Here is a 12,225-nt window from a genome sequence, read left to right as displayed (position 1 = left end):
GGTCAGTGGTAGGTTGTTTATCTGATGCTATAATTTCATTGTGCGCATCTATGCTTTTCTTCTTTAGGAAAGCAAAGAAAGAAATGGTTTGGAAGTGCATTAGGGACCAAGGGCACCAAGCCTTTGTCTAAGCTCTGTGGTATGTAGGATATTGAAATAAAGAAGACAATCCACTGAGAAAGCTGTAAGTACTATGGTATCTGCAGAGTATAGCCAACCACTATACATTATGTTATGAAAAATGATGAAGGCTCAGTCATTCATATTCTGCTTTGTTGACTATACACAGTTTCCCCGAATCTTACCATGGGGGAATCTCTGCAATCTACCACAGGGTAACACAGGGAGAGGAATACAAGAATCAATTTTGAAAGGGATATTTCAGAGGTTCTCAAACTGGCTGTCCATTAAATTCACCTAGGAAGCTTCTTGACAAAAATCAATGCCTGGGCCAAATCCAAGACCAATTAAATCTGATGGGGCCTGAACTGTCTTGGTTCACCCTTCCCACTCAACTCCCCCTGCAAAGATCCTCAGGCAATTCTAATGGGCAGCCAGGATCTATGTTAAAATGTCTGCCTTTATGGAAGCATAATATGTAACATAATTTTTGTAATATTTGTAAAAGGCAAATATTAATGTTTTCTGGATTATCATTTGGTTTAAATTTTAACCACTCATGTTTCTATTATTATGGCAAAGTGAAACAGAATGGAAATAAATATAAAATGGAATACTGTATAAGAAACTTAAACATCCAATTACTTTGTAGATAATGTCACTACCTTAACTGTATTAATCTTTTACATCTGTTGCCATTAACCTGCATCTTCTACTTGAGACAGAACCAGGGAGTTCCCATTGTGGCTCAGCGGAAATGAATCCGACTAGTGTCTGTGAGGATTTGGGTTCGATCCCTGGCCTCACTCAGTGGGCTAAGGATCTGGTATTGTTGTGGGATATGGTGTTGGTAGCAGCCGCAACTTGGATCTGGTGTGGCTGTGGCGTAGGCCAGGAGCTGTGGATTTGATTCAACCCCTAGCCTGGGGACTTCCATATATGCCATGGGTGTGGCCCTAAAAAAAGCAAAAAAAAAAAAAAGCAAAAAAAAAGACAGAACCAGTAACACAAAATAGAGAGTATATATTGGTCATTCAATATCCTATCCAGAAAAACAGATTTAAAAGTTACTAGAAATCTTTAAAACTATTATCAAAAGAAAATATGTGATCGAGGTTAAAAAAAAAATGACAGGGTGGGAAAAGTGTGTAAAACCAGGTCTAGACAAAGATTTAAGGATGGATACACATTCAATTTTTAAAAAGGAGTGGGTTGAGCACAGTGAAAAAAAGATACTTTCTCTTACTCATGTTTATGCCAACCACCATGCACTCACTGGTCATACAAAGATGGTCTAAATTTTTCAGTAAAAACCTTCAATAAAAAGGAGTTCCCATCGTGGTTCAGTGGGAATGAATCTGACTAGTATCCATAAGGACACAGGTTCGATCCCTGGCCTTGATCAGTGGGTTAAGGATCCAGTGCTGCTGTGAGCTGCCATGAAGACATGGCTTAGATATGGCATTGCTGTGGTTGTGGTGTAGGCCAGTGGCTACAGCTCTGATTCAACCACTAGTCTGGGAAGCTCCATATGCTGTGGGTGTAGCCCTAAAAAGACAAAAAAAGCCCAAAACCAAAAAACAAAAAACCAACCCCCCAAAAAACCCCTTCAATAAAAAGAATAAAAATGTATTAACTATATCAAGTGCTTACAGCATCTCTTTCCCCTACAGTCTATCCTTTTTGTATGCAACAAATATCAGAGTAGAATTCTACAAAAAGATTTACTTAGTAAGTGTACTACTTCCAGGACGGAAAACAATGAGGTTAATGATGAAAAGCAAGGTGATCAATAGATTTACTGCTGTTTGGTGGCTAGGAAAACATTCTCTAAGACAATGTAAAAACTGCTTGATACAGCAAATTTCAACATTTTTACTGAAAAGTTTAGGCCCTCTTTGTATCATCAGTCTAGCATAGTGTTCTGCATAAACATGAATTAATAGAAGTTACATTTGCCTTGAACACTTAGAATTTAAAATGTTTAGGCATTTACTGTTGACATAAGAGTCTTCAAAAAACAAAATTTCCATTTATTATTGCTATAGTAATGTATTTGGTTACATGAAAAACACATCATAAAATGTGTTCTGATTTCTACACAACCTTTTATAACTTGGTTCAAAGGGACCTCTCTGATAATATGATACAGTCTATTCAATGGATTTTTGTTGCAGAAACTGATCAGAAAGCAACAAAAACCATGAAAAGACCATGGTTGGTCATGCCTAAAAACTCTAATGATAAGTGTGTCAAATAACATTACCTCCAAATGAGCTTTTAACTATCTCCAGTTCATTCTTATGCCCTAAGGGAAATTTTCTATACCATACTCTAAAATACAACGTTAAAAAATAAACATTGATCAAAATATTAGGGTCCAGGAGTTCCCGTCATGGCGCAGTGGTTAACAAATACAACTAGGAACCATGAGGTTGTGGGTTCGATCCCTGCCCTTGCTCAGTGGGTTAAGGATCTGGCCTTGCCATGAGCTGTGGTGTAGGTTGCAGACGCAGCTCGGATCCCGTGTTGCTGTGGCTTTGGCGTAGGCTGGCAGCTACAGCTCCGATTCAACTCCTAGCCTGGGAACCTCCATATGCTGCGGAAGCGGCCCAAGAAATGGCCAAAAAAAAAAAAAAATTAGAGTCCAGATAATCTTAACAGTGAAATTTGTGAAAATGAAAAATGAAACAGTTTTCATGAATACAACATAAAGTGAGTTGGTTTATTATCTTTGTGATTCTTCTTAGTAATGGGGAAAGTTAACTTTGACTCCATATTAATATTCTGTCTCTATTTCTTCATTCTATTGAATTGTTTTGAATCCATTATCAATGACAGTTTATAAGGAACATTGTTTTCCTTCTGTTTTCAATAAGATAGAGCAACTTTGACATTTCTCTAGTTATCATTTCATATAATCTCGTCTACCTTCTTACTGATCACCATAGTTTCACCTAGCTTTCTATAGGTTTTGACTAGTTTAAATTAAAAATCCCAGATATTAAAGTGGAATTTTCATCTCTGAAAGTACTTCTGCATCCATCAGGCACTGATCTTCTCATTATTCTTTTAGCATTTCTGGGAAGTAAAACTGAGCCTCCCTACCACTGACAGTATAATAAGGCAGCTGTTTGTAAAATTTATGGTAAAGTTAGTGACATGTGGTAGGGAGTGAGTTAACACTGAAGATCTATTAGGCCACTGCAAAGATGAAACCTGATTAACAGAGGACAGCCATTCACCTGGGGCTAGCAACATCAACATCATCTGGGAACAGGGCCTCATTCCAGATGTGAAGCAGGAATTTTAATATAAACACTGTAAGTTCTCATTCTACATATATATATTGAGTGTCTAAACTGAGGCTACAAAGACAGAAAAGACAGAGCCCACATGCACAGGCAACTCACTGTCTACTGGTTACATATTCACCTGGAAGAACATATAGGTTGTCTCTTGAACTGGGATTTTTCTGGTGGACTAAGAACATTCAATTTGCATAGTTAGTTGAAAATGGAGTTAGAGTCAAATGTTCCATCAGTTTTGATTAATCATCAGAGACATGTCCTGAATTTAACAAATATGATTTTTAATTTATCTTTTTCCTGATGATACATAATTAGTCCTAAGTAAATTAGGATGAAGGAAGCAGAGATATAGTGGCCTTGGAGATGGAGAAAAAGGAACAGAGAAAAATCAGTATTGTTTTTTAAAGCAGGATGACTGATGAGGTGCTTAAGAGACAAAAGCATATGTAACATTTATTCTTCAATCATTTAACAAATTTCAGAATGTTCCTCAAGAGTGGCCAAAACTAAGACTGAAAAAGGTGCTATAAAGAGTAAAAATGATTTGATTAAACACTCTAAGTGAGCTAATGCTTCATTCTTGTGTAATGCCAGCTCCCCATGTGATAGGATTCAGCAATCAGATAATTAGTAGAAAGAAAGAAATTGTCTTTTTCCTTTGATATCAGACTTTATCGTCATCAAATGTACATTAATAAATATTGTTGCCTGTGTCATTTTGAAAAAAAGAGTGATGTGATCTAAACAAATCTTTTTATTGCTCTATGAAATGAACTTACCAAAATTCTCTATGTCAAGCAAATCAACTTACCTTCGAAGGTGGAGAAAAGCTGTGTAGCACTGTTTACGGAACTCTTGGTATTGTTCGCTCTGTGTGCCGCCCATTCCTTCTACCATTTCTTTATTCAGCTTCATTGGAGGAGGAAGAGGCTTTGGGTCCCTACCCAAAATATATCCAAAGTCTATGTGGAAGAGTTTGCCTGGATATTGATAAGAAATTCATTTGTTTCCAGAATTTTATCTTAAGGAACTTGGGAAATAGATATGTCGTAACAATTGGTAAAGCATTGTCTCTTCGTAAAGAATATTAGTTCATTATGAAGTCTATTAAATTGTTTGATCCTCTAACCTCAGGCTTGGAAGTGGCCTTCAGAGCATACTTTAGTTCCTTTCAACTCACATTCATTCAGATGAAGATATACTTAAAAATAACTTCATGGTAATATTTTAAATTTTAAATCCTACTTTTAGATCTCCAGGATCAAGATGGCCAAAGCCTGGATAATTTTTTAAGGTATTAGTAGAAATCAGTATCTTATAAGCAAATTTGTTATGCTAAAAGAAGATCATTTCTTTAAGTATTCCTGAGATGAATCCTTCCTTTAATTTATCACTCTTCTCCCCACCTTTAAAAACATCCTCCAGGAGTTCCCGTCGTGGCTCAGTGGTTAACGAATCCAACTGAGAACCATGAGGTTGCGGGTTTGATCCCTGGCCTTGTTCAGTGGGTTGAGGATCCGGCATTGCCATGAGCTGTGGTGTAGGTCGCAGACGCAATTTGGCTCTGGTATAGGCTGTCGGCTACAGCTCCGATTCAACCCCTATCTTGGGAACCTCCATAAGCTGTGGAAGCGGCTCAAGAAATGGCAAAAAGACAAAAACAAACAAACAAACAAAAAACATTCTCCAAATTTCAAATTATATTGTTAGCTTCATTGGAGCCATTTCCAACTAATCTCTATCACTGAGTGGCTTTAGACTAAGAAACCAAGCACAGTATTCACCTCTGCCAAGGGCTGAATATGGCTGTAGTCCCATGAAGACCAACCCTTGAGCAGTCATCTAAACTCACAGGCCAGATATGTAAGGACATGACCGCTCATTAACTTAGAGAATTATACATCACTGAATTCATAAAACATCTTGTGTTTTCAAGTAGGTATAAAGTAGGCATACAATATAACACAAAAAGTAACCCCTTGGATTCTAAAATCTAAGCACCACTAAGGCAGGAATTTGTGCCTATTTTGTATACTGCTATATGCCCAGCCTCAGAATGGTTTCTAGTACACAGTAAGCACTCACTGTTGAATGAAGAAATGAATGAAGAAACTCCAAATTTTAGACAAAAGTGATATTAAATTTAAGTAAAATTCAAGATAGATACTGGCATTACTTCCCCACAAGAGTGAAGAAAGCTATACTTCAAGTTATCTGGAGTTGAGAGAAGCGCTGCTAAATTTGGGACATAGAGTTCATTATACAAAGAGAAACAAAAGCTTACAAATGAATGTTCATGACAACTAACCAGAGATTTAAACACTATCCTCACATGGCTATAGAAAAAGTAGCCATTGTCCAGGAGGAAGAATTTTTCCTCTACCTTACTAGATTCTCTGGATGGTCTAAGAATTAAATTGACATTAAGAAGATTAAGACGAGAAAATCAAAGTTTATTAACAAAGGTACATGGGAGAGACCCAGAAAAACTAAGTAACTCTCTGAATGGTTGAAATTCTTATCTTAAATGCCATCTTCAGCTGAAGATAAATGAGGATGATGGGGTAGGGGTTGGGACTTCAAATGTGAGGAAGGCAACTGACATGAAGATGGAAAAGTGAATATCTGGGAAAGAAATGTTGGCTACGCCTTGCAGAGACAATGGAACACAGAAGGGACTCCAATCTCCAAGAATTTTTCTCCCCCACACCTGGCCTGTATTCTTTGCAGACGTTTCTGGTGATAGTTCTCTCCCTATGATAGGCACTCTACCTAAAGTCCTCAGGCAGTTAGGGGTAAGGTCAAAGTTTCTTTCAGAGTTTTTTTGGCCTTGTTTTCATCTTGAAATCACATGCTAGAAACATTTTGGGGTGGCCAATTTTGTTCCCCCGCACCACCATCAATGTAACTATTGCACTGAAAACAAGTTTTCCATTTATCAAAATCATCTCCGTATCTTCGCTTTGAGCTGAAATCCATCAAGGCCCTGAAGAAAGAAGCTCTGACTTCCCTCTAGCTACCTAAAAGATGTCAGTAGAGGACCTGTTCCAGGAAGAGACCTATCACCAAAGATAAACTATAGTATGAACTCTGTACATAGACAGGGAGGAACCTAACAAAGTTTGTTAAAAATTCCCCTTGGCATACCACCATTTCTGCATGGCCTAGCAAACATTTATTTACCAAACATCTGCTTTTCCAGCTCCATGACAAACACCTTCCTTCTCTTAGAGGTCCCAACCTACTACCTCCAACATCTTCATTTGTCTTTAGCTGCAGATTTAAGGTGAGGTTCCAGCCACTTGGTGAGTTATTCGCTGGTTTCCTGGGTTTCTCCCACATACACATATTAACAAACTGCAGGTTTTCTCCTGTTAATCTGTCAATCATCTAGTCAATTTAATTCTCAGATCAGCCAGAAGAAACTAGAAGGAAGATGAAAATTTCTTTCTCAAGAGTCTCAAAGAAATTATTTTGACTGATATATCTAGTAGAGTAAATGACAAATGGAAGAGGTGAAATGAGAAAGAATTCTAATTAGATACAGAGAGCAAGAAATCTGTGGAGAAGTGAAAAACGGCTGTCTGTTCATGCTTCCAAACAGCAAAGGCAGTGACAGGTTAAATAATTCCTCTAGGTCATACCAGGGCTCCTACATCAGCATGCATTTGGTTAGCAGTTATTATAGAGGCTCCTACCTCATCTAATTCTGTCAAAACACTTTTGTTGAGGTGTATAATGAAATTATTTGTTTACTCATCTTTCTCCCCAATGCTAAATTTTTAATGAACCATTAAGAGTCTTATAATAAAGAATCTTGGGAGTTCCTTGGTGGCTCAGTAGATTAAGGATCCAGCCATGTCACTTTGTCAATGCTGTGGCTTGGATTCAATCCCTGGCCTGGGAAATTTTGGATGCTGTGGGTGGGCAAAAAAAAAAAAAAAAAAAAAAAAAAGGGAAAAACAAAAAAAGAAAAAAGAAAGAAAGAATCTTGTATTTATTGCTGTTATACTCCTGGATCCTACAATAATGCCTAGCATACCAGCATACAGGAACATACAATGTAGCTATTTTGCCTTTATTTAACTGATGACATCTCAATTCTGCATTTACAGTTTAGACAACTTTTAATAATATTTATTAATGTGAGAAACTGTCTTCTAGAAACCTAATAGTTCTCACAGAAGTTGTTATTTTTTAAAAATTTTGACTCTTCATTTCCAAGAAGACCTATGATAAAATTAGTAAAGGCCAAGTCTGGATAATTTGAATGGTTCCTTACTAAAAACTGTTCTGTCCTTTCTGTTTGACTGCAGGGATACTTTAATTGTTGCAGGCTAATGATAATAGAAGCAGAATGCCTTGAAAATTACATTTTAGCATCCTAAATAAATGGAAGTTATGATCTAGTTCAAAGAGAGAAAATTAGCATAAGAATATTCACATGGGACAGGACATTAACAGCACTCTGGACTGAAATATTTATCAGCAAGTGACAATTTAGTTGCAGTATTCCTTTGTCTGTCATATGAATGTTATTAGAATAAATCTTGCTACTTTGTAACATTACTTAATTTATAAATCTCTTTTTATTTTATAGTTATGTAAGAGCAGATGCACAGTAAGTTAATATCAGGCTTTATGTTGTACATATTTAAGGTTATAAAATGTAATATGTCAACGTGGGGTTTCATTTCTGTTTAAAACTGTTCTACATATTACTCATAATTGAAAAACACCTTTTCAGAATTCCAAAATAGGTTTCAGGGGTCTCTAAACACAATGAAATTAGTATTTTTGGAAATTCACAGACTTCACCAATTTCCCAAGGGAAGTCCATGATTCCAAAAAGGATGAGAAACTGGTTTTGGAATAAATAACTTGACCATTTGGTTCTTACTGGGAAACTATTGTCTCCTAATTGTTTAAGTTTTAAAGGAGTATTCGATAATGGAATTTTCTATGATTTGGTGAAAAGCCTGGGACCAACTTCTGTTAAAGGTTTCATTGCCTTCAACTAAACATGTGTCCTCTGTTCAGCTAAGCACTTCATTTAGTGCTTTATCCTCATTCTGGAGTTCCCATTTATCATTGATCTTGTTACACAAATATCACCCTCTAAAAAGGTAAAGAAATGAGAGGCTTATAATATCATTGGGACAGATAAATCCTCCTTGCTTTTATTTAACTATTTAAATAATGTTTTTTTATTAATATAATTCCTAATGACACCCACCACTTGAGCAGGGAAGCTATCTGACCAATATTCAACTCAAAACTGCTACCCTGAATAAATAATGTATCAAAAGGTATCAATTGTCACATAGTTTATTTAATAGGTTCCACTCTTTTAATAGGAAACTTAGCCCCACTTCATTTCATAACAAGCATTACTGGAATTCCAATGTCAACTATGCATTACTGCCTGCAAATGAAGAGTGTATTTCTATCCTTCTTATAAGAAAATTCTCTAAGAACAAGAATACTACTTAATTACAAGGCATAAAAGATTCATTTTCTAACTATGAAACTATTACTATGCTTTGCAAGTTCAAAGAGGAATGTATTTTGAAGAGAGTATTAATGTTTTAAGAAAATTCATGCCCATACACACCAAGGGGAAGGGCTTTAAAGCTAACACCTGTAAAAGAAATGTATAAGAATTTTTTTAAATGCACTTGATGAAATTAAAATGTTTAAAAAATTCAGGGAGTGTGGTCTGACTCAAATCTATTACCTTAATTAGTCAAGGGGTAAAGTGTATATAAAAAATGTGGACTGGAGTTCCCATTTGTGGCGCAGTGGTTAACGAATCTGACTAGGAACCATGAGGTTGCGGGTTCGGTCCCTGCCCTTGCTCAGTGGGTTAACGATCCGGCGTTGGCATGAGCTGTGGTGTAGGTCGCAGATGCGGCTCGGATTGCGCGTTGCTGTGGCTCTGGCGTAGGCCGGTGGCTGCAGCTCCGATTCCACCCCTAGCCTGGGAACCTCCATATGCCGCGGGAGCAGCCCAAGAAATAGCAAAAAAGACAAAACAAAAACAAAAAAACAAACAAACAAAATGTGGACTGTAGTTACCTGCTTTTTCCTGTCTTGTAATACAAAGAAAATAAGAGGTGCTAATTAAATTTTCCTGTTATTTGCATAAGTGATATGAACATATTTTAAAAATTGTATTTGAGGAGTTCCCATCGTAGCTCAGTATTTAACAAACCCAACTAGCATCCATGAGGATGAGGTTCGATCCCTGGCCAGCATTGCCATGAGCTGTGTAGTATGTTGCAGAGAAAGCTCGGATCCTGAGCTGCTGTGGCTGTGGCATAGGCCAGTGGCATCAGATCCAATTTGATCCCTAGCCTGGGAACCTCCATATGCCGCAGGTGTGGTCCAAAAAGAGAAAAAAAAAAATTTAAAAAACCCCTGTATTTGAAGACATTTGTAGTTCTTGGATTAAAAAAAATAGATACTGCTGAAATTAATAGTATTTCATAGTAGACTTTTTAAAATTCCATTCTAATAATTAAATGCAACCAATCTCTAAACTGTACTTATTCCATTTTTCATATCCCTGCTTAGTCCTTCTGCTTGACTCCTGCCTCTATAATCCAGACTCTTTTTTTTTCTATTTACTTTTTTATTTTTAATTTTTTTTTTTGGTCTTTTGCCTTTTTAGGGCCACACCTGCAAGCACATGGAGGGTCCCAGGCTAGGGGTCCAATCGGAGCTACGGCTGCTGGCCTATGCCACAGCCTTAGCAATGCCAGATCCGAGCTGTGTTGTCAACCTACACCACAGCTCATGGCAACGCCAGATCCTTAACCCACTGAGCAAGGCCAGGGATCGAACCTGCAATCTCATGGTTCCTGGTTGGATTTGTTTCCGCTGCGCCATGACAGCAACTCCCAGACTCTACTTTTTTGAAAATATCACACAATTCCTAAACTCAAAAATTCTTCCTGTCATTCTACTCCATTGTGTTTCGCACTCTTCAAATATTTTTTTTTTTGTATACAACCTGATATTTTATTATTTTCTCATAAAATGACTTTATTTCTTAGGCAAATGCTATATCTTTCCTATTTCCCTACCACAAAACCTAGAAACAAAGAAGTGGTTAACAACTATTTATTGATACAACAGAACTTACATTCTAGAATGAAAAATGCTCCCTATACCTACACTCCCACTGCTCCCAACCCGTATTAAACTCCTAAGAAATACTTGGTTAGAGGCATTTTCACTTATACTTAAAAAACAGGAGTTCCCGTCGTGGCGCAGTGGTTAACGAATCCGACTAGGAACCATGAGGTTGTGGGTTCGGTCCCTGCCCTTGCTCAGTGGGTTAAAGATCCGGCGTTGCTGTGAGCTGTGGTGTAGGTTGCAAACGCGGCTCAGATCCTGTGTTGCTGTGGCTCTGGCGTTACTGTGGCTCTGGTGTAGGCCAGTGGCTACAGCTTCGATTCGACCCCTAGCCTGGGAACCTCCATATGCCGTGGGAGCGGCCCAAAGAAATAGCAAAAAGACAAAAAAAAAAAAAAAAAATCCCTAAAAAAAAAAAACCATAGTAATGAGAAATACTTTTTAAAACTAGTTGAGTAACAGAGTACAATGAAACATACATAAGTATAGATTGGTATAGACATTCCAATCACCTGCTAAATATTTCACAAAATATATTATCACTTCACATTTAGCTATTAAGACAGTTGCTTATAAACAGGGATAAAATTAAGCTAACTAAGGGGGCAAAACCATGTCTACTCAGTATCTCTGACTATAGTCTATTTCCATTCAAGGAAAATAAAAATTAAACATTATATATTTTCATTTTCCTAGTCATGAAAACCACAGTATTTTTTTCTCTGAAAGACTCTTTTCTTCTAGACAACTATTTTATTGCCTAAAGCAGAACAGTAACCCTTTGAAGATGAAAAACAATGGCCTTCAAAAAGCAATTCTGTAGTTCCCGTCGTGGCGCAGTGGTTAACGAATCCGACTAGGAACCATGAGGTTTTGGGTTCGATCCCTGCGCTTGCTCAGTGGGTTAACGATCCGGCGTTGCCGTGAGCTGTGGTGTAGTTTGCAGACGCGGCTCGGATCCTGCGTTGCTGTGGCTCTGGCGCAGGCCAGTGGCCACAGCTCCGATTGGACTCCTAGCCTGGGAACCTCCATATGCCGCGGGAGCGGCCCAAGAAATAGCAAAAAGACAAAAAAAAAAAAAGCAATTCTAAACAATCTTGGTCTCAGGACTCTTTATGCTCTTAAAAATTACTGAGGATCCCCCATAAGTCTTGGTGGGCTTAACATTACTGATATTTATTGCATTTGAAATTAAAATTGAGACCTTAAAAATATTAATTAACTTAAAAATAACAAGTCAATAACACTTTTTTTGCCTTTTTTTTTAAGGGCTGCACCTGAGATATATGGAAGTTCCCAGGCTAGAGGTCCAATCGGAACTGTAGCTGCCAGCCTATGCCACAGCCACAGAAACGCCAGATCTGAGCTGTGTCTGTGACCTACACTAGGGTTCACAGCAACCCACTGAGCGAGGCCAGGGATCGAACCCGAATCCTCATGGATACTAGCTGGGTTCATTACCGCTGAGCCATGATGGGAACTCCAGAAGTCAATAACATTTTAATATAACTTTTTATGAATAATGACTGTTTTCTAAAACAAAATACAATTTAACGAGAAGAGTGGCACTGCCTTACATGTCTGCCTTTTTCATGTCTGGCTTAATGGGAGAAGCTGGATTCTCACATTTGCTGCTTTTTACAATCAATTATGA

At 37.6% G+C, this 12,225-nt stretch overlaps 1 protein-coding gene across 1 annotated transcript in view; it reads right to left on the bottom strand.

Moving 5' to 3' along the window:
• PIK3C3 (phosphatidylinositol 3-kinase catalytic subunit type 3) overlaps positions 1-12,225 on the bottom strand; it is a 147,594-nt gene that overhangs the window by 16,121 nt on the left and 119,248 nt on the right. Inside the window, exon 22 of the mRNA XM_047794159.1 lies at positions 4,243-4,411. Coding sequence (XP_047650115.1) covers positions 4,243-4,411 — 169 coding nt within the window. The remainder of the gene's footprint in view (positions 1-4,242; positions 4,412-12,225) is intronic.

This window comes from Phacochoerus africanus, chromosome 8 (genome assembly GCF_016906955.1).
Source record: "Phacochoerus africanus isolate WHEZ1 chromosome 8, ROS_Pafr_v1, whole genome shotgun sequence".
In the NCBI taxonomy this organism is placed as follows: Eukaryota; Metazoa; Chordata; class Mammalia; order Artiodactyla; family Suidae; genus Phacochoerus; species Phacochoerus africanus.
The sequence above is the reverse complement of the archived record's forward strand: the minus strand, read 5'-3'. Positions and strand labels throughout refer to the sequence as shown.